Source organism: Sarcophilus harrisii, chromosome 5 (assembly GCF_902635505.1).
Source record: "Sarcophilus harrisii chromosome 5, mSarHar1.11, whole genome shotgun sequence".
NCBI lineage: Eukaryota > Metazoa > Chordata > Mammalia > Dasyuromorphia > Dasyuridae > Sarcophilus > Sarcophilus harrisii.
The window spans coordinates 183,969,565-183,986,482 of record NC_045430.1 but is presented as its reverse complement, the minus strand read 5'-3'; the positions used below and the strand labels follow the sequence as shown (position 1 = coordinate 183,986,482).

The 16,918-nt window shown below is 32.2% G+C and overlaps 1 protein-coding gene across 3 annotated transcripts in view; it reads left to right on the top strand.

The window, feature by feature from the left end:
- The window catches only part of CNOT4 (CCR4-NOT transcription complex subunit 4), a 116,305-nt gene that overhangs the window by 3,843 nt on the left and 95,544 nt on the right, over positions 1-16,918 (top strand). For all 3 annotated transcript variants that reach the window (XM_031939119.1, XM_031939117.1, XM_031939118.1), the window contains exon 2: positions 12,577-12,844. In XM_031939119.1, coding sequence (XP_031794979.1) covers positions 12,671-12,844 — 174 coding nt within the window. In that variant the 5' untranslated portion in view covers positions 12,577-12,670. The remainder of the gene's footprint in view (positions 1-12,576; positions 12,845-16,918) is intronic.

Sequence of the window (16,918 nt, the reverse complement as noted above, 5' to 3'; positions counted from 1 at the left end):
TCTTCTATATATATTTCAACAATTATCATGCTGCATAAGAAAAATCAACTCAAAAAGGAAAAAAAAATGAGAGAAAACAAGCTGAAAATAATGTTGTGAACCACATTCAGTCTCCATGGTCCTCTTTTTGGATGGAGATGGCTCTCTCCATCACAAATCTGTTATCAAAAGCTCTGTGGGGAGCATAAGTTGTGATTATTTTGTATAAATTTATATTTATATACTTAAATTTTGGTAATTAGAGTAAGAAGTTTGCATTAAAGAGAACTGGTAGAGTGCTTTGTTAAATTTATGTTCTTATGTACAGGAAACATTTTTCTGGATCTTTTCTGGATTTACTGCTTCTGTAGTTTTGCAAATAAGTTAGTATTTCAGTCATCTCCTTTGACATAGCCATTCTGTATATTAGCATATTAATGATTCATAGGCTTTTTATATTGTGTTAAATTCACCTTTGCCCTTTTGTTATTAGAATTCTTTCTAGCTTCAATACCAGATTTTTCCATGTTCTTTGGGGCTTCAGTCTATTCCTTTATATCTTTACTTTTCAATCTCTTCTATAGCATGATGTTTTTAACTTGGGATCCAAGAACTTGTTAAAAAAAAATATTAATAATGCATTTCAGTGTATTTGGTTTTCGTTGTTAGTGTTTTTTATCTTACGTGTTTAAGTATTCTGCGAAGTGATCCATAGGTTTTTCCAAAATGCCCAAAAGATCTGTGACAGAAAAAATAATTAAGAGATCAGTTTAATAGTATAAATTGAGATTATTTTATATAATTGGCTTTTAATTTATTCATTGAATTAATTAAACTTTTCATTTAAAAATAGAAACAATTTGTGACAAACTTTTGTTTCCTGTATTTTATTTTATACATTTCAATCAGACATTGTAGTGTTTAGATTTTCTACTATGCATAGTTGTTAGATATTGATTAAATCTTACACTTTTTAAATAAATAATTTTCTCAAGCCACTTTGCCATGATAGCATTTGATTACTGTCTTTAGTTCCCTGGCCCTTACTGTGCCACCAGCTGCAACATATACTGTTCTGTTCAGGTCCTAAAATATTTTAGTGTCAGATATTGTAGGAGTATGTATTCATTCATGATGGCTGTAACAGTGATTTTTTTGAATTACTCTGTTTTAGTATAGTTGGTCTATTGGGTTTGTGCCATTAGACTCAAAAAAAGATTTTTAAAAATTACAACCCAACTCTGTCCATTTCCTTTTCAAATCATTAGAAAAATCAGCTTTTTTTTTTTTCTTTTAAACCATGTTTCATTATTAAATAGCATTCACAGAGTTGATATTAAGTGTGGCTTTTTAATGCCTACTGAGTATTTGTTTTTCTCTTTTTTAAAGTTGAATAATGTAACAGTTTCTCTTTTTATTTAATTTGTAATAAGATTATTTCTTTTGATTGTCTTATATCTGTGGTATGTAATGGGCTACTTGGAGTTTAAAGATATCATTGCCAAAAAGCAGTATGAGAATCAGTTAATCTGCTTCTCTTCCTTGTCAGGCTATAATTGATTGACATGATGGTTTCAAGTGAAGCTGGGCAGGAATTCAGTATTTCTTGTATATTTCTTGCTTCACGGTTGCCAAGGCACTAACCCAGACAGTGGCATCACTAGAGCTTTTTTATCTAGTATCCCATGATCCCTTTCAGGCTTTCACAACTACTTTAGTGGTCCCCGATATGTATATTAACTTATACATATAAGTCTATTAACTTGGATGGTATTTACTCATTTGTGTATCTCCTCTGCCTTTCCTTGCATTGATTGTACTTTGAAGAGTTATTATTATCTTCATATCTCTCTGCCTGTCTGTCTGTCTTGGTCCAATTCTGATAGAAATAGCCTAGTGACAAAGCAGTAATCCACTGTTAATCTTTTATATTTAGCATATTTTAGATTTATAATGAATAATAACAGTTATCATAGTGATATAATAGGAAGAACTCAAGTTAGAATTGAGGACACCTGGATTTTTTTGTGACTATTGTTTGACTTTGGGTAAGTCATTTATCTTTTTTTGAGTTTCATTTCCCTCATCTGTTAAATGAGGGAGTTGGACTACATAATTTCTAAGAGCCATTCCAGTACTAACATCCTGTTATTCTACAGGGATAATTTTGAGTTATCTTGAGAATTCAATTAACTAGAAGATCTCTCTGTGATGATTCTTTGCATATCAGTACCAAAAAGAACACAGTGCCATAATTATTAACATCTCAAGGGACAAATTTTATCAAGCACAGTTTTGTCAATGTCTTTGAATCCTTTCAGCCTTAATATTTCAAACTGTGATTCCATCTTTAACAACAAAACTAGAACTTTTACTCATTGTACTTTTGAGAACAGGTGGAGTAACTTACAGTACAAAATTGGGCCTATAAAAAAGTCTGCTTGTTTCACAATAATATAAATGTATCTTATGATCCTTTATTGTCACAATTTTGAGAAGAACCTTCCTTTTAATAGATTGTTTTTATGTAATGTTGACTATTCTTGTAACAACTTGCAAAGCTCTCTGCACTTCCACACTTTTTTTTTTTTTTAATAGAAATGATTCTGTGAATCATGCAATCTGACTGCAATGAGGGGGTTATAGTTTTAACCAGTGCTTATACGTAGATCTTCCTTTTCTTCTGACATTTATTGGCTTCTGTAAATGCTCATATAATTTTCATCCCAAAATTCATCAGTTTTATTTTAAACTCTTAATGTAGCATTGACATGAATAGGTTTGAAAAGTTAAAAAAAACCCACAAAATATACTTGTAATTTCCTTAATATTTGTGTAAAATATGATACGTGTAATCAAATGAGCAGATCTTTAATTATATCTATTGCTTTATCTACTTGCAATGCAAAACAGATATTACTTTCTCAGTTGATCAAGAGGACTTCAAATGCACATGCAGTTCTTCTCACTATATGACCTGCAAGTGAGACCAGCAGTGTTTCTCCTTTTGAATGAGGCTTTTAACATTAGCAATTCTATAAACAGCTTTATATGATGCAAGCAGTTCTATATATATATATATATATATATATATATATATATATATATATATATATACACACACACACACACACACACACACACACACACACACACACACACAGAATATATGCCTGGGTAATTTTTTTACATTATCCCTTGCACTCACTTCTGTTCTGACTTTTCCCTTTCCTCCCTCCACTCCCTCCCCTAGATGGCAAGCAGTCTTATACATGTTAAATATATTATAGTATAGTATATTGATACAATATATGTGTGCAGAACTGAACAGTTCTCTTGTTGCACAGGAAGAATTGGATTCAGAAGGTAAAAATAACCTGGGAAGAAAAATAAAAATGGAAACAGTTTATACTCATTTCCCAGTGTTCTTTCTTTGGGTGTAGCTGCTTCTGTCCATCCTTGATCCACTGGAACTGAATTAGATCTTCTCTTTGTCAAAGAAATCCACTTCCATCAGAATACATTCTCATACAGTATCGTTGTTGAAGTATATAATGACCTCCTGGTTCTGCTCATTTCACTTAGCATCAGTTCATGTAAGTCTCCCTAGACCTCTCTGTATTCATCCTGCTGGTTATTTCTTACAGAACAATAATATTCCATAATATTCATATACCACAATTTACCTAACCATTCTCCAGTTGATGGGCATCCATTCATTTTCCAGTTTCTAGCCACTACAAACAGGGCTGCCACAAACATTTTGGCACATACAGGTCCCTTTCCCTTCTTTAGTATCTCCTTGGGGTATAAGCCCAGTAGTAACACTACTGGATAAAAGGGTATGCACAGTTTGATAACTTTTTGGGCATAATTACAAATTGCTCTCCAGAATGACTGGATTCGTTCACAACTCCATCAACAATTCATCAAGGTCTCAGTTTTCCCGCATCCCCTCCAACATTCATCATTAATTTTTCCTGTCATCTTAGCCAATCTGACAGGTACGTAGTGGTATCTCAGAGTTGTCTTAATTTGCATTTCTCTGATCAATAATGATTTGGAACACTATTTCATATGAGCGGACATAGTTTCAATTTCATCATCTGAAAATTGTCTGTTTATATCTTTTGACCATTTGTCAATTGGAGAATGGCTTGATTTCTTATAAATTAGAGTCAATTCTCTATATATTTAGGAAATGAGGCCTTTATCAGAACCTTTAACTTTAAAAATGTTTTCCCAGTTTGTTGCTTCCCTTCTAATTTTGTTTGCATTAGTTTTGTTTGTACAAAGAAGTCCTTTTAATATTACTTATTCTTTTCAAAAAGTTTGTTGTCGCTTATTAAGAGCTTAATTTTCTCTGGAAAAATTTTCTGGTTTTTACTATTGTACTTTATATGTACAATTCAAAATGTTTCATTTCATTAATTTTAATACTATATGCAATGGAAATGCTGTTTTTTAATGAAATAATTTATATAGAGCAATCTTTTCATGGCAAATTGTGAAGTCAGATTATAAATATGGTAGATTATATTTTGTGGATTCTTTTTGCTTTTTGGTTTTGTAATTTTCACATCCCTTAAGCTCTAAGGCTAAGGTCTTTGCTTATGCTAGTGTTAGTTGCTCCAGAGAATTTCTCTTCGGAATAGTTGTGCATTTTTCAAAATGAAGGAATATTATTTTACTTAAAAATTACAATAACTTGAAATTATCAATAAGTTAAACTTAATTGTATCAATCATTTTAGTTAAATTTTAGTGTTTTGGAGAAATTAACTTATCTTCTATTTAAATGTAGAGAAATGTAATTGATATGTCACTTTTAATTTTCATACAACATGTATTTAACTTGGAGTTTATATATTTTCTATTAAAATGAAGCAGTTCTTTGTGTCATGAGCTATGCAGACTGATGGTATTATGTATCTCCTTCAACAAAGAGATAGAGATTTGACATATGGCTTCTTAAATTTGACCTGATTTACATATGATGTTTTAAATAGTCTTCACTGCTTTCATTGTTGGCTAGAGTAAGTTTGTCAGCTTCATTTTGCTTATACTGACTGATTTGCAATTTATTTTTATTGAAACAGTGAACATATTTTCGTAATTGTAATTTTAAATGGCTCTGTTATTTTTACCATTCTTTTGTGGCATCTCTTTTTTTCTCTACCTGAGGATCACACACACTCCCTTCCCCCTAGGGTGTTCCCAGTAGTTTGGAAAACACTGTCTTAAAAAATTGATTACCTTCTAATATTTGTTTTTTTTTTTTTTTTAAACACTTAGAATTTATATGTATGTCCTATTCCTTAGTATTGCTTTCTTTGTGTTTATCTTTTGCTATTTCTTTTTATTCCCTTATATTTGATCTTTTAATAGCACAGCAGTTTTTCAGATCACATTGTATCAGATTTGTTTTATAGATTGCTTAAAGTTTTACAGTAGACCTAATAACTATGAATAGTTTTGTACTGCTAAGGTTTTAATTAAATCATTAGGATATATGTATCGCACAGCAACAAGATTATACGATGATCATTTCTTGCCTCTTGGCTCTTTTCATACCACTTCCAATGGCCTTGTGATGGAGAGAGCCATTTGTATTCCAGAAGCAGGACTGGGGACTGAGTGTGGATCACAACATAGTATTTTCACTTTTTTGTTGCTTGTTTGCCTTTTTTCTTTATCATTTTTTTTCCTTTTTGATCTAATTTTTCTTGTGCAGCATGATAATTATGGAAATAAGCATAGAAGAATTGCACATTTAACATATATTGTATTACTTGTCATCTAGGAAAGGTATGAGGAGGAAGGAAGGGAGAAAAAATTGGAACACAAAAGTTTTGCCAAAGTGAATATTGAAAGTTATCTATGCATATATTTTGAAATAAAAAGTTTTAATCAAAGAAAGAAAGAAAAGGATATATGTACCTTCTAATAAGATCTCTGGATCAAAGAGTCAATGATTAATATATTGCCAGATAGCTTTACAAAAAATTTCCAATTTGTAAGTAGTGTTATTATATGCTTTTTTCCCCTACTAGTCTAACAGCATTGCTTTGTCACTTTGTTTTTACTAGTTGAGTTGGTGAGAATTACTGCCTCAATTATTTTTTAATTTGTTTCACTCTGATTATTGGTGAAATTGAATGATTTTGTATTTTCAGTTTCCTCCCTTATTTTAATCTATCTTATTTAACCTTTAGGCTATTGAGGATTGCTTATCAGTTTGTAGCAGTTCCTTTTTAGTTCTAGTTTTTAGTTGGACATAATAAATATATAATAGATTAGATATAGTTTTATTGATAATTTTTTTTACATTTCTTCCCCTTTCCCTATGCAGTGAGACCTTTAGAACAAAAATTTAAAAAGAAAAACAATTTTGTAAAACTAGACAATATGTTAATTGTATTAGATATCATCTTTAGTGTTCCACTGTTGTGGGATTGTACCATCTCCACAACTGCAACAAAGGAGGAGATATTGTTGGGCACTAAATTTGTTTATTGCAATTGCACAGCATTCAGGTTTTATTTTTATTTTTACATTCTTCTGGTCATTATAAATAATTTTTCCTGTTTTTTTTTTTTTTATTCGGTGTCACTCTACATCCCTTCCAAATTCTTTGTTGTACATTATTTCTTTTAATACAGTTACAGTCTATTACCAATTCCCCAGTTGATGGACACCTACTTTGTTTTCAGTTCTTTGTTACTATGAAAGGTACTGCTTTGAGTATTTTAAGTATATAACAAATATTTGTGTATTGGATCCTGATGGTATATACACCTGCCTATGGGATCTCTGGGTCAAAGTGCAGCTCTCAGGAATATTCCCAAGACTACATGGCATGTAAATGATGCAATTAAGAATGATGTGTTTCCTCCCCTAGTCTATCTTGCTTCAGTTTACTTTATTTGGCCAAGATGCTGAGCCCAAAAGATTGCTGGCTTTCAGATATCAGCTTGTGGGTCAGTGATAATGGGGTTTGAGACTAATGAGCAACAATAATAAGGTGCTTAAAATTAATGTTAGTGCAGGACAGAATTAGATGCCTGTCATTTAACCTAGTGATGTTTCAGGACTAAAAACATGGTGAAATCAACCCAGTGAGATCTGCCCAGGGAATTATGGGTACTGCACTTGTACAAAAAGTCAGAACCAGATTATTCCTCACCTTTCTAGATTTGTCATAAAATTAACATACCAGTGGCATGAAGCACTTGGTTTCTCTTAGTTTTTCCTATAAATTTACCTTCTAATTCTTTGTTCTTTGTTAACTTCGTTTGGAATTTAATCTGCTTTAATTGGTGTTTCAATTTTAATAAATGTTGCCTCTTGACTTGGAGATGGGTCTGAACCTGCAAATTTTCTTGAGGTATCTTGTCACTGGTCCAGAATCTCAATATTTTTGGGGCCCCTTGACCCTAAAAGGATATCCTAGTCATTTATTTTTAGCAATATTTGAAATTACTTTTCTGATTGATTGAACCATGAGTATGCCTGTATTTCTACAACCTCTGCATTGCCTTTTGATTGGCAGGGGAAGAGAAATGGGGAAAATTCAGTTATTTTAGTTTGTTTTCTTAAAAAATTGATTTCAAATGATAATCAATAATTTGCAGGGGTTTTTTTTTTTTTGAGAACTTTTTATTCATATCCTTTAGCTGGTTATCTACTGGGGAATAACTCTTGCTCTAAAAATTTTGTATTAATATTCTCCATGTTGAATATTAGACCTTCTGATAGGTTTTTTTTGTGTTTTTTTTTTTTTTTTTTTTTTAAATAATAGAATTAAGACAATGCATTTGCTAAAAGTTGGGGATATGGTATGGCACTGAACAAGTAGACCAGTTTCGGCAGATTTGCTGGGCATGGTGGCACGTTCCTGTAGTCCTAACTCTTTGGGAGGTTGAGGCAGGAGGAGAGCCTGAAACACAGGGTTTCTAGGCTGCTGTGTGATGTGCCAGTCGAGTGTCTGCACTAAGTTTGGCATCAATATAGTACTCTGTGGAACAGAGGACTACCTAGTACAGGGGATTACCAGGATAAATAGGGGTAAACCAGTCGATACTGAAACAAAACAGCTCATTGCTAACATTTCTAAAAGCTGTGTGTAAAATAGAAGGAATAGAGAATAAATCCATGTCATGTCCCTGAATATCCTGGGAAACTTTCTAGCAACAGCTACATCTGTGTCTCTTTCTTGGTCCTTCTCTTTGACTTCTCTTTCCCTTTCCTTCTTCCTTTTCATTCTCTTCCTGTATTTAATTTGAGAGAGAATGAAAATAAAAAAAGGAAGTGGAACTCCTGGTTTAGGAAATCCTCTCCCTGCAAATATTTTCTTACTTTCTTATTTTCTCTGCATTTTATAGTCTTATAGAATTGTCTAAAGCCTGAGGGGGATATGTGTCAGAAGCAAGACTTGATTAAAAGGATATCTTCCTGAATTCTAGGCTAACTTCACTACACTATTATGACAACTTGATTTTCTACTATTAAACATAAATTCTAGAAATATTTGGAGACCTATATCAATTAATACAATTAAGAGCTAAGATAGCAGGACTGGGAAAGAAAAGAGCATTTACATGTAAGTGAAAACATACAGATCAGCTGAACTGAGATTGATGGTATTGATCTGCTTATTTTTGTGACTGGATGATTTATTTCATTCTTTTCTTTAGAGAAGTGGATAACTGTAGGTTCAGCGTGTCATATTACTTTGGTTACTGAGAAGGGTTCAGTAGGGTAGAGGAATGTTTAAGAAATGACTGGTGCAAATTCCAAAAGGCTTCATTAAAACTCAAAAAAAAAAAAAAGACCTTATTAATTTGGATATATTTTGTCAATTTATGGTCTCTCGGATTTATTAATCTGTTTTTATTCTGGACTTGGGAAGTTTCAGTTGTCATTCATTATAGCTTTATTTTATATATAGATTTTGCTGAGGCAATTAGGGTTAAGTGACTTACCTAAAGTCACATCAAATTTGAACTCGGGTCCTTCTGACTTCAGGATTGATGCTCTATTCATTGCTGTTCATCTTTATAATATATTTTAAAGTGAAAAGTTCATTTCTCCATTTTTGCCTTTAACCAGTTATTGGTTCTTACATATTCATTTCATTACCATTTTATCCAGTTCTATAAAGTAACCTTTTGGTATTTTCATTGTTATTTATTGTAAATGAATTGGGGAATTATTGATGTTTATTATTTTGGTTCATTCCAACCATAGGTAAGAATATTTTCTATAAATTTTCGTCTGTTTTTATTAATCTTAGTTAATAGGATTGGTTGTATTTCATTGTAGGTTATGGGAAAGAAGATAAAGGGTAAAAAAGAAAGTTATGAGTGAAAGGATGAAAGTGAGAATTAGTGTTTTTCTTTGAAAAATAGGATAGAGTTTACTTTGACTAGAAACAGACCTGGGAAAGAAGGTAGAAACTTTTTTTTTTTTTTTTTTTTTTTTACTTTTCTCAGTAACATGATATGATTTCCTAGAATAAAATCAGTTATTCTCTCTCTTTCTGACCTCGGTGATAGTTTCCAAAAAGATTTGGTTCCAGTTTAAATTTTATGCTACTATTGGATTTACCACATTTTTCTGTGTAATAATTGATTTGTTTTATCTAGTGCTTACAGAGTTACAAAGCATTTTCTTCAGTTACTCCAAGATAGGTAATGTATATATTATGTCCATTTTGCAGATGAGGAAACTTGGACAAAAAAACTTGGATGTTGCCTGTGGTCATAACTAGAGTTGTGACTTAAAACTTGTGCGTTGTTATTACAATCTAGTATACTTTAGATAATTATTACTATAATATAAGAGATAAATTATCTAAAGTGTAAAATCTGGCCTCTTGTCAGAGTTTTGCACCACATTATAATCCTATCACTACCATCCAAGTAGTTACCAAGGACTCAGAAATCTAGAGTAATATACTATCATTGAGATTGTTAAAAAGTTTCTTCAATTTACCTCACATCAATTCCTCTTCTCTGTTAATAAGCACTTAAGTCCCTACTACAATTTGTCAGATCCTGTGCTAAACATTGGGAATACAAAGAAAGACAAACTAGGTCCTACTCTCAAGAAACCCCCAATCTAATTGGGGGAGGTAACATGAGATCTGCTATATGCAGTCAAGCTGTATATGAAATAAATCGGAGGTAAACAACAGAAAGAAGGCCTTAGAATTAGGAGGGATGAGAAAGCCATCCTGTAAAAGATCAGATCTTATTTTCAACTTGAAGGAAGCTGGAATAGCCTAGAGATATACATGAGGAGGAACAACATTCCTGAAGGAGGATGTTTGGAATTTCTTTTTTTTTTTTTTTTTTTTTTTTTTTTTGAGTCCTTAGAGATTGATGAAATTATCTCCCTTGCACTTGTGACTACCAAATTTGTTTCTTCTGTTGGCATCATATTCATACTGATAAGAATGGACTTTGTTCTGCTTGCAGAAAAGTATATGCCTGGAAAAGACATTTCCTTTTCCAACTCATTTAACAAATAAGGAAAATGAAACAAATGGATTAAGTCAGAGTCACATAAGTATTGAGTATCTGAAATGACCAGATTTGAACTCTGCAAGACAAGTCTTAATGACTTTCAAGATCTAGTACTCCCACCATTGAATCACCTAGCTGACCTCAAATGGGGGTTATCCCCTAAATCTCTGTCAGATGAGCTTAGATTTGTTTCAGTGATATAATGACATAGATTGTTCCTGAAAGGAAAAGTATTTTTCAATTATTAGGTAAAACCAGTATTTTAATTCAGATTTTCCATGAAGTAAACTACAAATATTTTGTTAACTTTGTTATTCCATCATTTTAGTTGTGGGTGAGTTACTTCATTTGAGATTTTCTTGGCAAAGATCCTGCGGTCGTTGCAGTTTCCTTCTATAGTTCATTATATTTATAGATGTTGAAACTGAGGCAAACAAGGTTAAGTGACTCTCTAGGGTCATTATAGCAAGTACCTGTCAGGGCCAAATTTAAATTCAGGTCTCTTGACTCTAGGTTCAGAACTCTATCCATTGTGCACCTAACAGCTTCTGAGATTATGTGATTTGTCCAAGATTGTATAAATACCGTGGCAAATTTATTGCTGTTGTTGTTCAGTTGTTTTTCAGTCCTTTCTGACTCTTTATGGCCCCATTTAGACTTGTTCCTGGTAAAGATATTGGAATAGTTTCTCTAGCTTGTTTTACAGAGGGGGAAACTGAAGTTAAGGAAACTTAACTATGGTTAAGCAGGTTGCCCAGGGTCATAAGAGCTAGCCAGATTTGAACTCAGGAAAATGAGATTTCCTGACTTCAGGTCCATCTTTCTACCCATTGGATCACCTACCTGGTCTTATTAACTTACATGGGAATTTAATTCACTTAAAAAATAGATCTTATTAAAGTCTCTTTTTTACATCATATTGTCACTTTCTACTGACTACTAGTCTCTTCTCTAACATTTCCATCAAGTGCTGTATTCCTTTTCCACTCTTGTTATAAATAAGTATTTTCAGGCAAAATAAATAAATACATTGGTCACAACTGAAAATGTATGTTTCAAATCTGTACCTCTGTTAGGCTATCTCTACCTATTTCACTCTTAAAGTCTTTGGAAGTCATGGTTAATTCATTTTTTTTTTTTTTTTTTTTTAAAGGATTTTGGATAGTGGTAGGATCAGGTGTGTTACTTTTTTGCTATTATCTCTTTGCCCCATTTCTTTTGATTTATAGTATAATCTCTCCTCCCTCTCTCCCCTCTCTCTCTCTCTCTGCCCCTCTTTCTCTGCCCCCCCCTCTCTCTACCCCTATGTCGCTGTCTCTGTGTGTGTCTATGTGTGTGTCTTTCTCCCACTTTGACATAAACCTTCAGTTTTCTGTCAGAAATAATATGGTGGATCATTTGTTTCCAGTAACATGTTAAACAATATTTAGTGTACAAGCACTTAGATTCTAAGACATATATGTTAGATATATGCTTATTTTATCAGATTTTAGTTGTTATTTAATGTTTAATGAATTAGTTAATTTTAATGAAATTATTTAGTATTTTTATGTTCATTATATTAATATTATTTAGTGTTTAATAAATCTTAGAAGTTGACCAGTTTATATTTACCACATTAATTCATTTATAAATCTAATGATATGTTCAGATATGTTGAATATTTTGTTTATCCCACCATAAACTCAAAGGTGATTGAGAATTTGAAGAATAAGATTCAAGACAGAAGATACCTGTTCATTTTCTCCCTTCCCTTGAGACATGTTATTATAGTACTTGGATATTTTCTAAATCTTTTTAGGGATGCTAAGTATTTTTTTAGCACTCTAATTTTATACAGTATTCCATAGAACCATTTTTTCTCCTTTATATCTAGTTTTGGATCTCAAATTTATATGCTAGTGATGTAATACATGCTTTCAATGCTTACATCAAATGCAAACATTATTAAACTTATTTTATTTTATAAAACTACAGCTTAGGCAAAACCTATACTTTCCAGTGTTTTACATGTACAATTAATTTTTGTTGTGTTTTTTTTTTTTTTTTTTTTCTGATTTTTCTCACAGGTCTTCAGAGTGCTCCATTTTAATTTTCAGTGCTGACCTTCCTTCTCCCTTAAGTTATTATAAACTTTTTTTGCTGCTGTGTATACACGTGAAGATGTCTCGCAGTCCTGATGCAAAGGAAGACCCTGTGGAATGCCCCCTTTGCATGGAGCCCTTAGAGATCGATGATATCAACTTTTTCCCTTGCACTTGTGGCTACCAAATTTGCCGCTTCTGTTGGCATCGTATTCGCACTGATGAGAATGGACTTTGTCCTGCTTGCAGAAAGGTACATACCCTATGGTAACGGCTTAAATTTTTCATGTTGGTGAATCAGCAAGTTAGGAAATTCATCTTGAACCATGGGAGTGGGAGGAAATCTGTATTTATCTTCAGCTGAAGCTACAAGTAGCCATATACTTCCTAAAGCAGCCTTAATAGTACTTTGGGGTAGGACATCTTAACATCTGATCCTGGCTTTGTAACCAAATAGATGTGTGACTTTGGGCTTGTTACTTAATCATTGAGCTTCAGTTTGCTCATATATATGAAATTAAACTCTTTACATTACAAAAAAATATTTTTTGAATGATTCTCCTCTCCCATTTTTTCTCTCTTTTCTTTCCCTTCTTTGCATATATACATACTTGATAAAGTTAGGATTAGAGGATTACTAAAATCCTTCCTCTTGTTCTTATTAATATATAAATTACAAATCAACTAATAAATAGGATATAGTAATGTCCTGTTAGTGAGAGATGTTTTACTTCAGCATTGATAGGTTTTGCTTGGAGAATGAAGCAAAAAATTCTCCCTTTCCAATCCGAGGCAAGTTTTCTTTATTCATATAGGTTTTAGTATGATTTTTTGGTTCATAAGGATATCCTAAACTATCCTGGCTTTTCTTTTATTTGATAGTTACTAAAAATGTTGTACCATTAGATTTTTAGAGAACTCTAAATTCATGATAGAAAAGATGTCTTAAAAGTAATCCACTTTTGTACCTTTTTGGTTCATAATAATGTGTATTGTATTAAGGGTGACTCAGTTTGTGGAAGTACTTGGAAAATTACAAATGAGTAGTACATGTAAATCATATATATAATATTTGAATTTAAAATCAAATATTTTATGAATTTGGTGATTTCTCCAATAATTTCTTTTTATCTCCTGGGATTAAAAAATACAAGTGAGATTTAAAAATTTCTAAAAATAGGATAGGTTTGAGGATGGTTGTCACTCAGTTCTTATCTCCTGAACTTGATAGATTTAATAGTTTATTATCTTTTGACTTTTGAGTATAATGAAGTGAAGACTTTGAGCAAGAGCAAAGTAGTCACTTAGTCATTTAAGTAGTCACAAGGGGAAAGAAAAAATGTTTGGGGAACACGATAAAGAAAATGTTATGGAGGAGTTATTAGTAGATATTACAAGCATATCAGTTGATTATCGAATTAGTCCCTCAAGTTAGCAACCTAGGGAGTCTTACCGCCCTCCTCACTACTTTTCAGTCTCCATGTCCAAGCTGTTGCCAGGGCTTCTAGAATTCACCTTGGCAATATCTCTCTCAAATATATCCTCCTTCTCTCCTCTGACACTGTCACTACTCTAGTACAATCCTTCATCTTCTCCTGCTTGCATTATTTCAGTATCCTGCTGGTAGGTTTTCCTGTTTCAAAGACTGTACCCATTTTAATACCTCCTATATTTAGTCACCAAAGTGATTTTCTTAAAGCTCAAGTCTGATCCTGTTACCACCACCCTTTCTTTCCTCTCTCTAACTCAGTAAACTCTAGTGACTTCCTATTGTCTCCAGGATCAAAAATAAAATTGTTTGGCATTCAAAGCCCTATGTCTTTCTCCTACCTTTCCAGTCTTCTTACATGTTACTTTTCGTTGGCCTCTGAGGTGTTCCATGAACAAGGCACTTCATTTTTCAACAGGAATTTTCTCTGGCTTTCCCTCTGCTTGGAATGCTGTCTTTCTTCCATTCTGATCTCTCTGGCTTCTTTTGAGTCTCAACTAAAACCCAATCTTCTGCAGGAAGCCTTCCCTAACTAGCCTCTCTTAATTCTAGTGCTTTCCCCCTGTTATTTCCTTTTTATTGTTTATGTAGCTTGCTTTATAAATGTTTTATTTATGTTATTTCCTCCATTTGATTGTAAGCTCCTTGAGAGCATGCACTTTGATCTCTTTTTGTATCCCCAGCACTTAGCACAGTGCCTGAAACATAGTAGGTACCTGGCAAATGTTTAATGATTGATCTTCATATAAACTTTAATGCAAGCTTCTTTTTTTTTTTTTTTCTTTTTTTTTTTACCCCCTTCTCTAGAAAGTTTGCTGCTGGAGAAACTTGAGCATAGAACTTTGTTTTCATTAATATAGAAAACTGCTTATGAGGAAACTTCCTTTTACTAAAGCAGATCAAAACTCTTCTGCAATCTATAGTCTTAGAATCATCTGGGGCATTTGAGAGATGAAGGGATTTACCAACATCATACAGCTATTATGTGTAAGAGGTGCAACTCAGATTTTCTTGACGCCAAGGACTAGGTCAGCTCTTTGTCCTACTACTTGTCACTAATAAATGACTTCTTCATTTCTCAAATCATTTTGTTGGGGGAAAATGGAATGAAAAATACTTGTCACTTTTTTTTTTTTATTAATCAAAGGAAGTTTGTTTTATTTGTAAAATCAGCAGAACAGTTATTACATGGCATTTTTAGGCATTCCCCACTGAAGATCACAGCAATTTAATTGGAAAATGTTTCATTGTTTACTTAGATTTGAGAGGTAAGTTCAATAGAACATATAACAAAAATAAGGTTTGGGGGTTTTTTAATTTTATTTTCCCCTTTTATGATGATGTTGCTTGAGTGATAAAGTTGTGTGTGTACATACTAACATATATACACATACATTGGCATAGTAGCATGTTTTATCTGAGCAATTATAAGAGTTTTAGTGTTGGAATGTACTTTAAAAATAGTTTAATATAGTCTTAACTGTATTGCTTTCAAAAATACTGGGAAGGTAAATATTCTGGGTGTTTTTTTTTTTTTTTTCCCATTTTTCCCTGAATTTTTCAAATTTCTAAATCTGAAATGAAGCCACATGGTTTTAATTCTTTCATCTTTCGAATTTTTTGTGATTTAATCAAGATGAGTTCATTCATGGATGTTATTTTCTAATAGAAATCTAATTTATCTATATCATTAAGGATGCTTGAATCAATTAGAATTTTTTGATAATATATTAAAAATTTAACTAATGAGTTTTGTAAACTGCTATGCAAGATTTAGAAAGTAATCTGAAATATCACTGCATAGGATGATTCATGGTCATATAGGATTTTGCATATCATTGTGGTCAAAGTCACTTCTTAGATCTTGGATAGACTTTTGACTTTTAATTTATTCTCGAAGCACAATATATAATTGCAGAAATTTCTTGATGGTCAAGTTTGGAATTATATTAACAGACTATATTAAGGAGAATTTTGATGGAAACCTAATTGCTTTATTTTGCTGTATCACTAGAACAGAATAGTTCAGAGTACAAAAAGTTCTATCCAAATTATCTTTACTTACTTAAATTTTTTTCTTTTTTTTTCCTCAATAAAAAGAAATGTGTTCTTTTAAGACTTGTATTATTTTTGATTATTTTTTTTATTTTATTTTTTTTAGAATACTGAAATTTTGCTGTATACTTGTTGTATGATCATTTAGTTTTAATTCAGTGGACATGTGCAGACTGCTGGTAATGCCCTGGAGAATCTTATGTTTTATTTGTGAATCATAGTAGGAAGACAGGAAAACAAACAATTTTACATTGAGCTATGGGAGGATGAGAAGAGGCTTGATTATTGTGAAAGGAAAAAGAGTTGTAATGCCAGAATTAGATTGAATTTAAGAGTGGGAGACTTGGATGTGTTTTAGGTAGCAGGAAAAGACTTTGTTGATAAGGAGAAATTGAAGAAAGCTCCTAGAGAGGAAATCCACGATAAGAGAAATTTGAGGTGTTTATTTTAGCAGGAAGAAGAGCCATCTCCTTAGTCAGATACTAGAGATGAAGAGTGTGATGAAGACTCTTAGGATTTATCTTATAACCCCAATCCACATCTTAACTGATAAATGGTCAAAGGATATAAATAGGCAGTTTTCAGATAAAGAATTTAAAGCTATCTATAGTTATATGAAAAATGCTTTAAATCTCTATTGATTAGACAAATGCAAATTAAAACAACTCCCACCTCATGAGTACTTCCTCATACTTATTGAATTGGCTAATATGACAGAAAAGAAAAATGATAAATGTTGGAGAGAATATGGGAAAATTGGAACACTAATGTATTAATGGAGAG